The sequence below is a fragment of the Callorhinchus milii genome, unplaced genomic scaffold (assembly GCF_018977255.1).
Source record: "Callorhinchus milii isolate IMCB2004 unplaced genomic scaffold, IMCB_Cmil_1.0 Scaffold19, whole genome shotgun sequence".
Classification (NCBI taxonomy): domain Eukaryota; kingdom Metazoa; phylum Chordata; class Chondrichthyes; order Chimaeriformes; family Callorhinchidae; genus Callorhinchus; species Callorhinchus milii.
In genome coordinates, this window is record NW_024704760.1 from 5,904,433 (window position 1) to 5,921,874 (window position 17,442).

The 17,442-nt window shown below is 39.9% G+C and overlaps 2 protein-coding genes across 3 annotated transcripts; both read left to right on the forward strand.

Annotated features, from left to right (window-relative positions):
* The first annotated feature begins 2,770 nt into the window (after positions 1-2,770).
* Positions 2,771-4,882, forward strand: LOC103179119 (promotilin). 2 transcript variants are annotated; one of them, XM_007894227.2, is made up of 4 exons: positions 2,771-2,872; positions 3,596-3,712; positions 4,356-4,452; positions 4,817-4,882. In XM_007894227.2, the coding sequence occupies exons 1-4, from the start codon at positions 2,807-2,809 to the stop codon at positions 4,822-4,824; spliced, it is 288 nt and encodes a 95-aa protein (XP_007892418.1). In that variant the 5' UTR covers positions 2,771-2,806; the 3' UTR covers positions 4,825-4,882. The 2 variants fall into 2 exon arrangements, with proteins under 2 accessions (XP_007892418.1, XP_007892419.1); XM_007894228.2 differs by having other exon boundaries at positions 3,596-3,706.
* A 1,252-nt stretch (positions 4,883-6,134) lies between these two features.
* Positions 6,135-15,738, forward strand: LOC103179171 (LEM domain nuclear envelope protein 2). Its single transcript, XM_007894302.2, has 9 exons — positions 6,135-6,957; positions 9,196-9,236; positions 9,753-9,828; positions 9,930-10,006; positions 10,758-10,834; positions 11,145-11,287; positions 12,625-12,726; positions 13,619-13,721; positions 13,988-15,738. The coding sequence occupies exons 1-9, from the start codon at positions 6,135-6,137 to the stop codon at positions 14,136-14,138; spliced, it is 1,593 nt and encodes a 530-aa protein (XP_007892493.2). The 3' UTR covers positions 14,139-15,738.
* Positions 15,739-17,442: the final 1,704 nt, after the last annotated feature.

The following is a 17,442-nucleotide window of genomic DNA, read 5'->3' on the forward strand; positions in this document are numbered from 1 at the left end:
TTTTCAGCCATTGTGGCTCCAGCTCTCTGGAACTGGTGTCAGGCTATTTAATCAGAGGGCATCACAGTTGAGGATGACCTTGTCTTCACCCAATATACACAGATGAAACGCATTACAGCATCACTATCAGTGCTAATTATAGCGATCATGACCAGGGATACTAATTGTTTGTGTTTCCCCATCACTAGACCAGGTTTATTGAAGCCAATTCTACTTCTTCCAGTTGCTTTTATCAGCCAAAAACATTCTGTGGAGGAAAAACTACTAACAAAATCATAATGTGGAGAAAGACTTGCGTACAAACTTTTGACTATATATCTCAAATATCATTGATTTGTGTAATCACTTCTTAAATGGTACTAATAAAAGCCACTGTAATTCAGTCATCACCTAGCAGTCACTGTATTTATTGCAGTTATTTGTAGGAAAGGTTGTGGTACGCTTTATTTCAAAGGCATTAAGGGTTAAGGGATCTTATTTTATAATCGTGCAATATTCGCTAATGCTGCAATAAAAAGTAACACTATATTTCCCACTATATTGCTGCTATTTCTTCAATGTTGGCCCACTTGTAGCCAAAATATTCTGTGGTTTTAAAGTTCTACCATCTGATCTTTGGCACTCAATAGATATGGGAAAGCCTTAAATGCCGTTTTAATATCAATGGAGAGTTTCAAAAAAGATTTGAGGAGAAATATGTTCTGTATATGATATTGAACACAAAACTGCCATTCGTAAATGAGTCCTTCGTGAAAATAAATTACTTTGATTGGTTTTGTAACCAGATTGTTCAAGGGGAATACAGCAGCTTTGCTGGAATTTTTATACAGAATTTTACATGGAACTTGGGCAACAAAAAGCAAAATGACTGCAATGAAATTTGCGATTAATTGTAATTAATGGGAAGAGTATTAGCAGCATACAGTGATATGTTATAGTATAAAGGCGAGGAGTCATTTTGAGGAATAATGTTTTTTAACTAACTTCAGACAAAATACATTGTGCCTCGATCCAGCTGGAGGTGACAACTATTTTATTTTAATTTTCTATTTTTTTTGTGAAGTAGTTTTTCCCCCAACTATTTAGACTGATAAGAAAAACAGTTTATTTACAATGTTGTTCTGTATTTCAGAATTGTCCTCAATAAAAAGTGATATTGCAATTGTCTACATGGAATTATCGACACCAGAAAACAGCCCGTGACATTTGGTTAGATATTTAGTATGCTAAAGCAGAGAGCCATAAAAATAATATGACACAATTATTGACTAGATCATTTATCAATGCACATTGAAGAAGGCAATATTATTGATGTTATCATATTCTGTCACAGTTGAATAACTCAGAAACCAAAACTTATAAATAATACTGGTTGTAACAATGTGGTTGTAAAGAGTTTATTGAGAATGAGATCTCTTTTGTTTCTATGAACACCAAATATTTTAATGGAAGCATTATTTTCAGAAGAGTGTTCAAAATAAACACTCATCTGCTATATAAAAGCCAAGCAAGTTAGTTAGCTCAATCAGAAAGCTCTATTCAACAGAACTGACTCAACCTCAAAACAGTAAGTGCTACATTTCAATATCTATATGTTAAGGATGTGTGAGTGTACATTTGCACACGGTTAGATTTAGTCAAGTAAACAACATACCAATTTTAATTGCAAATTACTTATTCATTGTTTGTGCCTGTAAATGTCAGTTGCAATTTGTGAACTATTTATTTTTGATAGCAATTTGTAAGAGATCGTCTTGGGACAAGGTGACCAAAGAATGTGAATGGGAAAGATGTTGAATGTAGATGAAGTTAAATGTAAATTCCTTTTTTAACAATTGCCAATATGGAGAATGATACCAAGGATGGGGAAGCTTAGCTATGAGGACAGGCTGGAAAAGTTAGGACTTTTCCCATTAGAGAAGAGAAGGTTACGCGGGGACCTGATAGAGGTCTTCAAGATCATGAAAGGTTTCGACAGGCGAGATAGGGAAAAGCTGTTTCCGCTGGTAGGTGTGTCTGTGACTTGTGGTCACAGTCTTAAGATATCTACCAAAAGAAGCAGAGAGGAGGTTAGAAGAAATGTTTTCACTCAGCGAGTTGTTAGAATTTGGAATGATCCGCCTGAAAGGGCAGTGAAGTCCGATTCGATAACAGCTTTTAAGAGAGAACTGGATAGGTATCTGGAGAAGACAGGTTTGCAGGGTTATGGGGAGAAAGCTGGTGAGTGGGGTTAATAAAAGTCAGCTGCTCTGTCAAAGAGCCGCACAGACTCGATGGGCCGAATGGCCTCCTTCTATGCCGTAACATTCTATGATTCTATGATATGGTTTCAAATGTAGATTCAGAGAACAGCCAACACGCTATTCAATTTGAATCACTGCAAGAGAATAAAAAATGAAGCTTACACCAACAACTATTTGTTCATTTTCTATTGTGCACTAGCCAGTTTTGTACTGTACTGCACACAAATGTCAATATTTCCAGAATCACCTGAAATACTGTGCAAGATTAAAGTAAAAGACTGATTCCGACTTTTAAGGTGGAATTATTACTGTTGATTATTACTTATTTATAATTCAGAAATCTGGTTTGTTTTGAAGCAAAAGCTACTTGGGTATTTGGTATAAATGAAGAGCTTAGCTTTCGTAATAGGAGGCATCTGTAAAACAACTGGATAATGCTTCCCTTAGAAGAAATATTGAAATGTAGCACTTTCACTCGTTCGTTAACATTTTCTTTTCTTTCAGCTTCGAAGATGGTTTCCAAGCGAGTAATCATAAGCCTCCTGGTGGTGTGTGCTGTGGCTATGCTGGCAGAGAGGACTGAGGGGTTCCTGAGTTTCCTCAGCCCATTTGATCTTCAAAAGATAATTGTATGAAAACATTTTCAACAACAACAACAATTTACATTTATATAGCGCCTTTCATGTCGGGAGTTCGTCCCAAGACGCTGGGCAATCAGGGATTTTTACCCGAGCAGGGGTTGGGATCAGGGGTGGAGGGCAGGGAGGGCGGGGGTAAGAGAGTGACCGAAGGCACAGTTGAAGAGGAAGGTCTCAAGACGTACCTTGAAGGAAGCAAGGGAGGGAGCAAGGCAAAGAAACTGTGAGATGGAGTTCCAAAGGGCGGAAAACAGTTTAAACACTTGCCCCAAATTTCACCTAGTCTTGGAGTGGAAGATCAATTTGTCTTGAAATGCACAATTTCCTTGAAATTGTGAAGAAAAATCTTTTAAAAATCCAGTCTTAAAATAGATGCTAGTTTTCTACAATTCCCTTAAAAGAACAATTTCCCAAATTAAGGCTGAGATGACCAATTATTCACAAACCTGCTCAATCTTCAATTTAAGACCAAAAAGTCCTGCAGGCTCAGGTTGGGCAGAATTTCAGGTCTACTTAAGCTGTAACAAATGTTATTTTAGGCCAGTTCTTGCTTGTAATCTATAGCATCTGGAGAAGTGGTGGTTAAACGATATTATTCAAACAGGTGCATTACTGTAACAAAGTGGAATTTAATTTTGCAGAGGTTGTATTCAATGTGTCAAAGATGCTACTTGCTATATTGTTTATTACTTACTACTATTCTTTCATTGAAAGGCCAAAAACAGAATAAGAATGGAGAAAAATATGGCAGAAAACCTGCAACGGAGATCTGAAGAAAATGGTTCCCCAGAAGGATTGGGTAGAGATGAGACCGCAGAAGAGATAGTAAGGGTATTTAATAAGACCAATATGGAGTTCTGTAGCTTAGTGGTTAGAGCTCTCGCCTCGCAAGCGTCCTCGCAGGAGGACTTGGGTTTGATTCCCGGGCAGAGCAAAATGTTGGGCAAGTTTCCTTACTTTACTGACCTAACAGTAAGTAGGTTGTTAGTCGATTGGAGAATTGTTTTTCCGGGGGCTAATAAACCCTTCAAAAAAATTATAATACTTTTGTCATTCAATCCACAATTTTTTGTGGGACACTGTGGCACTGTGGCGCTGTGCGCAATTGCCTGCCACATTTCACCCACAAAATACACTTTACAGTATATTCTGTGAAGTGCTTTGAGACAGCTGAAAGACTTATCAAATGCAAGGATTATTATTATTATGATAATGGCATGTACCTGCTTAAAATGCCTGTACATAGATCTATAACAGCAACGACATCATTACAAAATATACTAACTGCAGTATAAATAAACAGGCAAGTCGATTCCATTTGGTAATATTGAAAATGATTACATTTGTCATACAGCCTTAGAGATGGACTGCTATAATAAGGATAAATAGAAATCGGTTGATCAAATAAAACAGAATACAGTTTCACTATTATTTGTTCACACACTGATTTTATTTCTTGACGAATTGTGCTCAGGTCTGTGTTCCTTTGGAAGTTGGAGTCAAAATGAACGCGAAACAGTTATTGAAATATGAAAATCTTGTGGGTGAAATTTTGTCAGAAGGCACCAATGGTAAGACAGGTTTCATTTCATTTTTAGGAATCTGATCTTAATGTCAAAAGATTGATAGAAAAAAACGTTACATTTCCATGCTACTGTGTACAGATTAATACCAATTTGGGGATACAAAATATTACAAGACAAACATTCTTTTTTTATGGGTGGAAAACAAAATTAATAAATAGATTCTACCTCTTCTGAAGACTCAGTTGATAAATCTCGGATTCTGCTGACTGAGTTGGCTGACCTCAATCAGGTAAGCAGTAACGATGACATAATAGGTCACAATGCCAAATTATCAAAGGTATTCATAACCATAATAAAATGTCAAATTACTGAAAACATTTTTAATCGTTGTGGTTTTTTCAATAAACAGGCCAATGACGTGGAGAAGATCACAGCTGGAAGATCCTTCAATGCTGCAACTGAAGATTTATGGAACATTATCATTGATTGTCACTTAGTAATTAATAAAGTTACGTAATCATAGCAACTCTGTGCTTCTGTTTTTCTCCTGTCTTATAGTTTTGACATTTAATTCATTGTAAGAATCCTGCATCAAGGTCACGGTAAGACAAGTTGCCCTTTCTCCAGTACATTAAAATAAAGTGGCTCTGAGAACTCCCCAAACAAAACATTTTCTTCACCACACACTGCCACTCAACTGAGCCAGAGGAGGGTGACTGAAGGCACGGTCGAGGAGGAGGGTTTTGAGACGGGCTTTGAAGGGGGCAAGGGAGTGGGCGAGGAGGAAGGACTGCGGGGTGGAGTTCCAGAGGGTGGGGGGGCAAGAGTGGCAGAAGGCCCGCCCACCTGCCAATGGTGGGGCGGGCGAGACGGGGGACGTGAAGCAGGCCCGGAGCCCCCTGCGTTCCGCCCGCAAAATATACCGTCAATTCACTGCACAGTACATTCTGTGAAGCGCGTCGCGACGCCTCGCAGTCGTGGTGCGGCGCTATATCAAGTCCATTATACCATTGTGGAGTCCTGTAGCTCAGTGGTTAGAGCACTCGCTTTGCAAGTGAGAGACCTGAGTTCAATTCCAGGCAGGACGAAACCTTGGGCAACTTTCCTTACTCCACACAGAGCCCTAATAATAATCCCTCCAAAACTAAAAACAATAATTAAATTGGTCATTTTCAATCTACGACTGTTTGTGGGACATTGCTGTGCCCAATTGGCTGCCGCGTTCGCCCACAAATATACAGTCAATTCACTTTACAGTGTGTTCTGTGAAGCGCTTTGGGACGTCCTCCCGACGTGAAAAGCGCTATATCAAATGCAAGGATTATTATTATTATTATTATTATCAAACGCAAGGATTCGTATCGTCACGTCAACGAGGAGTCTCGAAGCGCTTCACCCAACATATTAAGTAAATATTAAGCGTCACGAGCCTCACATCGTTGGGCTTTCTTCTTCTGGTTGGCGGTGGTGGTGGTGGTGGCGGTGGTGGTGGATTGGGGATGAAGACAGGTGTGAGAGGACAAAACAGCTGTGATTGTATCAAGTGCAACAGGTGAGAGGAGGGGGGGGAGGGGGGGCGTGGCACACTCGCGCATGCGCCGTCTGCTCCGAGCGGGCGCCGAGGCGCTCAAAGTGCGCATGCTCCTCATGCGATGGGGGGGGGGGGGGAAGAGAGAGAGAGCAACCCAGTGCGCATGCGCGCTCCCGATATTTTTTTTCCCCCCAAAATGGCGTCGGCCGCAAGCGACGAGAAGCTTCGGCGGGAGCTCAAGCGCCTGGGCTTCTCCCCCGGGCCGATTACCGACAGCACCAGGTCCCTGTACGCCCGGAGGCTGGAGCAGCTGCGGACGGAGGAGAGGCTGGAGAGGGTGAGGGAGCGGGGCAGCAGCCTGGCGGCGAGGAAGAGGTTGAGCGCCCCGGGCTTCCTCGGCGCACCGGCCCGGCAGGCCCAGGGCGAGCCTCGCGGCACCTCGAGCTACACCGGCACCGGGCTCCGCCTGCTGGAGGACGATCGCTGGGGCGGCGGGGAAGCTGAGGGTCCCTCGGCCGAGCGCCGCGACGCGGGGACACCCGGCGGCCTGTTCGCGGGCGGCTCTTCCCTGGGGCCGTGGGCGGACACCGGCCGCACCCGCTCGTACGGGGACGGCTGCGCCGATCGCTACTGGGGGCCGTTGGGCCAGGAGTACGCGAGCGCTCCGAGCACTCTAACCGCCGGGGACCGCTACACGAGGCCATCGGTTGACGACGACGACGACGACGATTACAAGAGCAAATACGGCCCGTTCGCCGGCGACCGTCTCACCGGGAAAGCCGGCGGCCCGTTTGCCGGACTCTCGTCCGCGCCCCCCGGACTCGGCCGTTTGTCTGGGGACGAACCGGATGGCGTCCGGCAAACGCCGAAGGGGAAGAGCCGGCGGGACCGACTGGAGCTGCACCTGTCACGGTTTCTGTGCATCGCCACCTGTCTCCTCGCGCTTGTTCTGCTCGGGTTGGTCTGCGTTAAGACCTTAGGGTTAGCCGAAGGTGACCAGGAGGACGGCCGTCGAAAGAGTTAAGTTAGTTCAAAATGTGACCCCCTCTCTCTTTTTTTTTCCGCGCGAGCGATTGTCCGCACTCGTTGGGACCGATCCCGTTGTCCACGCGCGCGAGGATAATTCGGCGTTACACAAAATCCAAGTAGTAATATTAATAATAATAATAATAATAATAGCAATCCTTGCATTTGATTTGACGTACAGCGCCTAATCACGTCTCTGAAGAGTCTCAAAGCGCTTCGCAGAATACGGTCTCCCGTGACGTGAACTGCGAAACCCGGCAGCCGATTCGCACCGACCGGTGTCCCGCAAACGGTCGCGCATCGAGTGACCGGGTTGTTATTTTGGAGAGATTATTGCACCCGGAATCGGCTTCAGTGCTCGCCAAACATTTGTGCCATCGGTTCTAATACCTCAGGGTTGGTCTTGTGGTCTTCGCAGACTTGCCCAGAGATTGGTGCAATTCCATAACAAACTTGACTTTTGTTTCTGTGATTTTTTTTTTGTTTCTTTAAAGCGGTTTGTCAGAGGCATTCTGAGAACAGGTAGACTTACTTTTGGTCAGTTGGGTGTCTGACACACGTGGAAACCCATCACAATGCTTAAGAGTATCCAGAGCAGACTGAAAGTTCCATATATTACATGTAAGCCATCTACATGGAAAATGCCCTGTATCTGGAATGCTCACTGGGATACACCCTGTTTACCTCATTCCAGAGAATATTGGGCGCAGTTTGGCAAACGGCTGAATTGAGGCTTGGGACTGCAGATTAACTGGCTAAAACAGCATACCTGTTCTTGTCATCTAGGCCCAAGAGCTAGGTGGCAAGCAACAGGAAGCTGGGAAGAATCCCTGTCTCCAGTCTGCGCTCCAAGTCTTGTCAATCAGTCAGACTGGTAGCAGTAGTTCCCTGGAGGCTCAGTTACTGGACTTCCGAAACTATCATAGGAGGTTGATTTGCTTCTGACTTTCTGTTGCCAAGCACATCACTTTAGAACCAGCTCAGTTACAAGGAACTCCGCTTACCTCCCTTCGAGGAGGATGGTCACTAGTTTTAAACCAAGGTCTGAGACATTAAACCAAGGTTCTGTCTGCCTTGTTCAGGTGGACGTTAAAAGATCCTGAGGCACTGCTCGAAAAGGGAGTTTGATACAATTATAAAATGGAGAAGTTTTCTTCAGTGATATAGCAAATAGAGGTTGCAGACAGAAGGCAGTGTTTTCAATTTGTTTTCATTCACATTCCTGAACATTTTTTTAACAATTCCAGAATGTAGAAAGAGTAAATGTTTAGATGGTTCAAATCAAATTCACTGACTTTTTTATTGATCTATTTATTCTTTCAAAAGTATTCTTCAAACATTTCGACATCAGAAAAGATAATTTAAGCATTTATGTGCAAACGCAACAGACAATTATTGAAACATAACATTCCTAGCAAAGCGGATTCAAAATACTAAACTTAAAACTAAAATGTATCGTCTTCCTCCAGTCAAATAGCCCGCAGATACTCTATTCACTCTCTGGACATTTGCCTGAAGAATATTTGTTTTTGGTTTTACCACTGAGGGTAGAGACTCTTCGTACTCAGCTACTCTTAACCCTGCAAGCCAAAGTCCTAACAGATAAAAGGTGGTCCCAGCCGGACAAGCAGCTGGAAAACTTGACAGGCAGAGCCCTCACAATGGCATGCTATGCACTTTTAGCTGGTTAGACTCCCAGCAGTTACACCAACGCACACTCTGGGGTCCCCAGTCCTTGGGGCTAATACTTTCCGCAATTAGATAAGTAGGAGGCATCCATCCAAGGAGAGAGCGCGCATTCTATTCCCATGGAATCTCCATGTATAGATGGGCGCATGGAATTCTGTTTGGTTTGGATACTCTTAAGCATGATGATGGTTTCTGCATGTTTCAGACACCTATACCATTCTTCAGTTTTATATACATTATTTTTCAATGCAGCCCAGATGCAGTTGTCAGATACCTATCTACCCTACTATTCAGTGGCTCTGCAACTTTCATTGCAAATTTCTGTTTTACTATTTATTTCTTAATAACCTGTGTGCAGAATACTAATGTATACAATAGTGTAGAGCGAATTCCTATATTATTACATCAAAGTCTGTATTACATCAAGGCCTGTTTTGACTTGAAAACAAAGATTAGGAATCCTCCACAGTATGTTGTACACTTAGATTTATTATTACACATTTGATTCAGTTAAGTTAATCTAGAGTTTCCTCTCATTTCAGTTAAGATGTTACCAATGGATTGCAACAATAAAACTGACGCGGTAAGTACAGTAATGCTGTAGTGTAATCGTTTATATGCATATTTTTGAAAAATGGTTGAAGTTGATTAGAAGTACAACATTGAACCTAGAAGAACCAAATCTAGCATTGGATCCCTCACCCACTATCTATATAACTGAAATGTTTTGTACAAAAGTGAATGAACCAAATTCATGTTCATGATTTCTATTAACTAATTTACTTATAATAAGTATGTAATAAGCCGGTAATGATGATATTATGCACTGTGTGACGGACGCTACATAATTGTATGTTGCTATACATGTTTACAGAATATCTGCTTGATTTAACTTTTGTATATCCTAGAATTTTTTTATTGTAAACTATTAATCTTTTATGTACATAAAGTTTCAGGATGGATCTTAATGATGTGAGTCTCCAGTTTCTGGAGATTGTATACAATTTGCTGTTTTGTCAATCACTCACTAGAGGGCAATACACCTCAGTAGATGTACAGTGTTAATATTTTCATTCAGTGAGTTTCTTTTCCTTTGCAGTTTTGCCAATCCGAAGAAAATAAAGTCTTGATGGCATTATTGTCTCAAATGTATGATTATTTGGCAGAAAGAGCAGGTGAGTTTGTAGGTAATCAAAGGTACAGGGAAATCATTGCAAATCTGGACATTTGATGTCAATAGGTTATTCATTTTTTTCCCATTTACCTATTTTTGCAGGTGAAATTGAATGCGGAGACCACTCACCAATGAAACACAAGTGTATGCTGGTCGCTGATGTTAAGAGACACTTAACAGTAAGTGATACTTCTTTGCTTAAAAAAAGTGTTCCTGGCTAAGTGGAGTAAACCATGTCATTTGTTTGCAGTTTTTATGTTGTACATAATACATCATCATTGATACTGGGTAATAAATTATAGTACAAGGTGACAATTGCCAATTTCAACGAGTGTAGATTCTTGGAAAGAATTGTATTTAATTGCATTAATTGCATTGAACTTCCATAACCACTCTTAAGTATGGTGATGAGTTTCTGCTTATCAGACCACTCACTAGGCTGACCAAAAAGAAAGTACCTGCATATGGTATGTGTTGGTTGAGTGAAAGAATTTGTACTCTTGCAACTCATGATTGTAGGTTACCAAACCTATGAACACACCTTTGCATGACTTGTTGCTTCACGGAAAAGACTAAAGGCAGAACCCGAGAAGGGATTTGGAAGCACGAAGGTACTACTGGATCCGTGTTTGTGTAAAAAGAATGTAAGAATAGAAATTTAGAATAAACTTAATGGACACATTTTAAAATGCACAAAAATATTTATGGTGTGATTACAAGATCGGGTCAAGTTTGTACATACTGCATTGCCTAAGACTTCAGTTCCTTTTGATCTTAGGATACTATCTGTACTGTGACGCAGTATCTGGTTTCGAAAAAGTAGTTAAAGCAGCCTTGAAAACAGCAAAAACAAAACTAGATTTTCAACTGTGTGCATCAGTATTATCTATAAAATATATTTCTTGTATTCTTCATGTTTTATTTTATCAGATTATAAATTCTAATGCTCACAAATTTGATGTTGCACTTCAGTGGATCATTCAAAGTAAATTGGACATTGGAATTAGGTGAGTTATTTTTTTTCTTTCAGTCTCTCTCCACAGTGCACAGTTCCCTTATCAAAAATCAAATGACATTTGGTGTACACAGTGAAATGCATTTTAAGTTCAGGAATACTCATTAGCCACTACAATGAAGCTCACGTTCTGTAAAGTTATTGAAATGCTACGATTTGCCCACAAAATACACAGTCAATACAGTGTATTCTGTGAAGCGCTTTGAGATGTCTCAAAGATGTGATAAGGCACTGTATCAAACGCAAGGTTTATTATTTGAATCACTGAATTGATTTTAATTCTATTGTACGTTTTCTTACAGATTAGTTGGTGAACACTCTGAGACAGTAACTTCCTTAGATTTGGTAACGTGCTTGGAATCTACTCACCCTCAAATGACTTTTCTCTGTCGTCTTAAATTCGCACTTTTTGCCATTCTGAACAAAATGTTAATCTTTCTCTTGGGTAAGTCATTGGGGTGGGTGGGAGTGTTGAATATCTACTAAGAAATTATTTGATGTTTTAGATTTTAATGGAATGATTCTTTTATAAAACAAATTATAAATTACTCCCAGCAAGCTAAGTATGTGAGTGGATAATGGTAAAAAGAGTCACATTGCAAGAGGACAGGAGCACTTTTCCAATTGACACAGCATCATAGTGTTAACCAGAGCAGAAGCACGGGACTGCTCTTTGTTGGTCGTGGCAGTTAGTTCACTTAGACAGCTAAAAATACATATTGCTTCACAAATTCTTTATGATGGAAAATCCCTTTGTGAAGACCAACGAGAAAATGGCTATTTTTAGCAATCAGTGTAAGTTCGATCCCATGACTTTGTTTTGTTTGAACTCAGGAGTATACAGCAATAAAACCTATTTATGTAAGTCGAATCGCTGTAATTTAATATGCATATTAGACCTAATAAGGATTATTCTTTCAATCAATAGTATGTAATCTGTGCATGCAAAGTATTATACACAGTCTAGAGAATAGATCAACCTTCAGGGAGTCTTATGTTTGATGCTCGATGTAAATAACCTTTTGGAAAATATGCTGATCTCCTTTGTGGTACGATGTGTCATTTCCATTATTGCCTAGATAAGTTATTTCAGATTTCTAAATCCACCATAGTCAAATATCTCTGTGTAAGGATTTCATTAAAAGTCTTACCATCTAATTCTAGTATTCTGATGTTTGAGTATGTACCAGAATAAATTTTAATTTTTATTGCCAAACATTAATTTGTAGATTTGGAATTTTGGCCTGACTAATCTGATTATAGTGCAATAGTTATGATCTCATTCACTTACAATCAGAATTTTTAAAACATTTTACCATAAATATGCTGTGTATGAAATAACAGACAATATTGAAATGATTGTTGAGTTGATAGAACAATTGAGTGATTATCAGTGACTGGTATATATGTTTTGTTACTGAAACTACTTTCGAGCTTTGGTACCTGTGCTACAGTTGACATTTTTAAACTAGTTATTCGATATTTGCCACTAATTAGTTCCTCTTTCTTACTTCTTAGTTGCATATCAGTATATTGAATTATGAAAAATTAGGCTCTAATTCCTAAGTGCATTGTTCGTCTTTAATTTTGCTTCCTTCTATTGACAAGACCCAAATAATAATAATAATAAACTGTTGTTTCACTATAAATTTTAGAAACTGTTTTACCATTGTGAGAATTGATCTTTGAATTAATTTCTATTGTAGAAAACAGGTCACTTAGGTTGTTGTATAATAAAGAAGAATGAATCGTTTACATCTGTAAATCTTTATTTTTCTAAAGTCTTAGGTGTTTTGTGGATTTTGCTGCTATTTCTGAAGTACAGTTCGAAAAAAGTGAAAGAACAACAAGACGCTGTGTATGAAATGGTGAACAAAATCATAGGTATTGTATGGTGTATACTTTCTTTAAAACAAAAAGTTTGAGGAGTGTAGTTTAGTAATGTGCATCATGAACAACTGCAAGTAATCACTGTTCTGTTTATAGGCTATTTTTTTTCATAGATTTTAGATAAATTGTGTGTGAAGGAAATTTGATTGGGTTATGGATTGATTAAACTGTCCTCTCCCCCAGACTGGCAGCTTTTGTGTATGTGCTGTGGACCATAACAGCAGTAATGTTCCACCTGTGGTCGATTGCATAGAACTGCAGTGACCCGAGCAACTTTCTGTTCAGCAGGTTACAACAAATTGAGAAACCAAGTCAGATTTATCCTCCTCTAACCCTCCCTCTGGAGCTGTTTTGCAAAATATTCCAATGAATAATAATAATAAAAATGATGATCATTGTACTTGTTAAAGAGCCTTTCACGTTGGAAGGTCTCAAAGTGCTGCAGTGTAAAGTGTAGTGATGGTAGGTTGCTAATTTACGCACAGAATTATCCTACAATGGAACGCCAGGAACTGAATGACAAATTATGTTTGGAAGATTGTTGCCTAGGACTTAGACTATGAGTTCAAAGTTCCAACTTGGGAGTTTGAACCAACAACCTTTTGCCTCAGAGGTGAGAGTGCTACCAACTGATCCAGACTGACGCCTGAATTACACCAAAAGTGGATTTAAAAAAAAGTAATATTTTAGGATTGAAATAGGCAGGTGAACGCTATACTTTAGCTAAACTAGTGAGGCATTCAGAAGGGCATCCATTCAGATCTGCAGAAATGGGCATCGAGCAGCTATCATTTCATATTGGTGAAAACTTGTCTCAATTATTTTGCAGTAGGCCATACACATGGCTGAGAGTTCCAAGAAGATAATTTTTGTCCTGTTCAAACAGGTGTCATACATGCTCATAATCGAGACTGGGAAAGGAATTTGGAATTGATGCCTTACATACCCATCCCACATGTTCGTGACACTCTGATACCTCCCGAAGACAGGTATGTCTTTGCAATTTAAAAAATATATTTTGAGAAATCACAATGTAATAAAACTAGGAAAAGTCTACAGTATGAATGATTTTGACCCCTCTCGTCCCCCACTGCGCTTCATGCACACACAAATAAATATATGCTTCCATTATCGGCAGAAACCCTTCCTTACTAATCTTCCAAATTTGGGTCATTTGGAAAAGGAGTTCAATTGTAATTTATCGGATATTGCACTTGTTAAAAAGTGAACATTTTTACATATTTTCTGTTGTCAGGTCACACATGAAGAAGGTCTGGCAGAAAGCTGTTAAATTTCTTGAATCGAATGAATCTCGGATTCGCACTGAGGGACAGAGGATAAACGGAGAGGATTTCTTAGTGTGGAGATGGACTCAGCCTTCGGCATACTGTGACTCGATTACTTAAATAAGATCCAGAGGAAGTCAGGATTGGATTCCACAGTATTCCATGAATACTCTGTTGGGTGATTGGGGCTATTGCATGTACTTTCAAAGCAATATAACAAAGATCAAGTGTAGTATCTGGTCTTATGAGTTACTCCTTGGGCCATGTGCCTGCAGCTGCTTTTCTTTTGAGGTGTGGACATGTTTAGCGTTCCATGATCTGAACTTCCCTATAATGTGTTATGGGAGGTTGAGCTTCTGTTGGGAGAGCTGTGCCCTTGGCCTGCTGATGGCACGATCGGGATTGACAGAGGCCTGACCTGAGGAGTTCGATTCTCCCTCACAAAGAGGAGCAGAGAAAATTGAATGAGGAACTAGCTAGAGCCCTTGGCTCAGTCGCAAGTCTCAGGCCAGGCTTGCCCGGGCCAGAGAGATGATCTGGTCATCTGACTTGCTCGGGTGGTCGTGAGAAAAAGAATCAGGTCCGCGTTGTCCTTTGATGAATTGGGACTTCGTGTTGGGGTGGGGGTGGAATTAGGATCATCTGAGTAACAACTCCAGTTCCCATTTGAGCAACGCAATTCGTTTTAATTTGACTGAATGGGGATGAGTGCAATCTAACCTTGTTCAGCGAATTAAAAATACCTATAATTTGGTTCATCCATTGGCGGGTGGCAAGCACACGCCAAGTGCTTTGTAGATCATTCTCAGCCTTTATTTTTCAGCCACAGTAAAACTTGCGTAAGTCATATCAGTCGGGACTATAACATTTAATATGACGCATCTGAAGTATGAGCTGCAGGCAAACTTGCACAATTGCTGTATCATATACAACTTGTGCAAAGTAATAAGTAAGTTGGAATTTACACAACTAACACCTAACAAATACACTAAAGAAGTACAAGTTTAGTGTCACTAAACTTGCATTTAGTTGCACCTGTATTGCCTGATGCAACAATGGCAAGTCAAGGACTTATTTCAACGGTACACTATTGCGTATGCAGTATTTCATTACTGTAGCTGGTAAATTGAGTGAATTGTCTTATTAACAGTGTTAAAATCTGCATTTTTTTTAACATGACAATGCCACCTCCATTTATACAGCAACGTTTCATGTCAGAAGAACATATCAAAGCACACTACATTGCTGGCTGGGCAACTTGAGATATCTTGACATGGGGGCGAGAGTCGCGGGGGATGGGGAAGGGTGGGGAGGGTAAAGATGACCAAAAGATGTATTTTGAGATGGGCCTTGAAGAAGGGGAGGAAGGGAGTCAGAGGGTTTCTGGAATGGAGTTCTGGAGAGCAGGGGCAGAATGGATGGATGCCTACCTCCCGAAGGTGGGCTACAGGAGATGATGCAGGAACAACGGAGCATCTGGTTCAATGTGGTTGAATGTGATCACAGGTGGTGGGGTGGGATGGGGAGAGATTGGAAGGATTTGAATATGAGAATGAGGATCTTGAACTCGATCCACAATGGAGGTTTGGGATTTTTAATATTTTAATGTAACCAAGGGCTGTCTGAGTTTATTGCTTCAGATAATTTTATACTATGTCCAATGAATCTGCATACTGTTTTATTAATCTGTTTTTATTAAATAAAGTTCACTTAAAAAGAACATAACATTGTCATGTAACTCATTGTAGGGCATCGCTGGCACAGATTAGCTGCTGCATTTGCACAGATATATTAAAAAAAAACTCACTGTATGTTGTACTTTGAGACCTTATACAATCAAAGTGCATATTTTGTTTCATCATCTAGTTTACTTAAGCTCCAATGTCAAGAGCTGATCATTTATAAATTCCTGCAGAATGAATCCTGCAGTAGTGAGCAATCAGTACAGACAGTCACGGTCAAACTGATGTCAAATTTTAAAATCCGATTGATGCTGCAGACGTTTTATATGAGTTAAGAATTGCATTAGAAAAGTTCAGTAACAGTTTGAGAATACTGAACACTTGGGAAATTTTAAGTTTAGGCCAAGCCTGTATATGCAAATGTCAAGCTTAATTTAGGAATTCTATTCAAATGGGAGTTAATAAATAGCACTGGACGGAATAAAACATAATTTCACCCACAAAATAGTCAATCCATTTTACATTATATTCTGTGAAGTGCTTTGAGACTTCTCAATGACGTGATGAGGCGTTATATCAAATGAAAGGATCATTATTAATTTATGAAGGAATTGCCACAGACTACTTTGAGTTAAAAACAAGCACCTAAGAGTTAATTCATTTTGATGTTGCAGTGATTGAAATCAACAGGAAATCTGTATCCACATGACCCACATCAGCAAAACAATTTAAAGCTTACATTAAGGACTGGTGGCATTGGTCAAGGGATCAGAAGAAATGTTTTTCATCAAAATATAATCAAAAGATTTGTAAAGAACAATTCAAAGCATTTATGGTGAGGACAAAATTGGAACAAATTTTCTGCATCGCAAGCTTATTGTTTATATCTTTCTGCTGAAAGGAAATGAGATGTTCATTGTTCAACTTGATTTTAGTTCCTGTTTCTGAGTGTGTTAGTGCAAACTTTATATTCATTAACGTAAGTAAATAAACCAAAGATAGGTTGTATTTGGAGATGCATTTATTAGTTTTAGAGTTTAATTCTGTGCCTTGGGACGTCCTCCCGATATATAAATGCAAGTTGTTGTTTGATAACATGATCAAAAGGTATGTCGTTTAACGAGATGCAACAGGGCATATTTTTCTGTAATATTTTCTTTGCAAATTGAAACTAACATAAAAACAGGCGTCTATGCAGATTTGAATTCACTCTCTGTGATAATTCGAGTTTGTTAGACAACAGAGATTGCTTTCTGGGCCTGCCCTGTCATTGTCGTTAGGCCTGAGTAGATAGTACACAGTGTAACGCTGAAGGCTTCTATGCTATGCATTTGGGTCTGGTTGAGTAAGTAATGTGATTGCATTCAGACCTTTGTGACGTTCACTTTACAACTGGCCCTCAGTTTCCATATTTTGACATTTTCAGACATTGTTCGCCCGCTAAGTCAGGTTTAATTTATTTTTAAGCAATAGTTAGCAACCAGATAGCTACAATTGCATTCAAACTGGAATTCAGGAAGAATGTCTTGTGAAGTGTTTCACAGAGTGACTGCAATATATCAGATGTCACAATCAGTGGAAAATTAGGTGCTGTTAAGTAGATGTTTGGCATAATGAAGTTGCCACTGGATTAATCTATAACGGTGTGTGTTGACAGCGTACAAATTTTTAGCTGTGGATTTTAATGCAATGTGATAGTCATTCCCTCCACGAGTTTTCCGTGTCAGGAAGTGTACATGTGC

Excerpts from the sequence above, each read along its gene's own strand:
- LOC103179119 (XM_007894227.2), top strand. The coding sequence starts at position 2,807 with ATGCTGGCAGAGAGGACTGAGGGGTTCCTGAGTTTCCTCAGCCCATTT. Across the intron at positions 2,873-3,595 it reads TTGATCTTCAAAAGATAATT|GCCAAAAACAGAATAAGAAT; the intron begins GTATGAAAACAT and ends TTTCATTGAAAG. Across the intron at positions 3,713-4,355 it reads CCGCAGAAGAGATAGTAAGG|GTCTGTGTTCCTTTGGAAGT; the intron begins GTATTTAATAAG and ends AATTGTGCTCAG.
- LOC103179171 (XM_007894302.2), top strand. The coding sequence starts at position 6,135 with ATGGCGTCGGCCGCAAGCGACGAGAAGCTTCGGCGGGAGCTCAAGCGC. Across the intron at positions 9,237-9,752 it reads GCAACAATAAAACTGACGCG|TTTTGCCAATCCGAAGAAAA; the intron begins GTAAGTACAGTA and ends TTTCCTTTGCAG. Across the intron at positions 12,727-13,618 it reads AATGGTGAACAAAATCATAG|GTGTCATACATGCTCATAAT; the intron begins GTATTGTATGGT and ends CTGTTCAAACAG.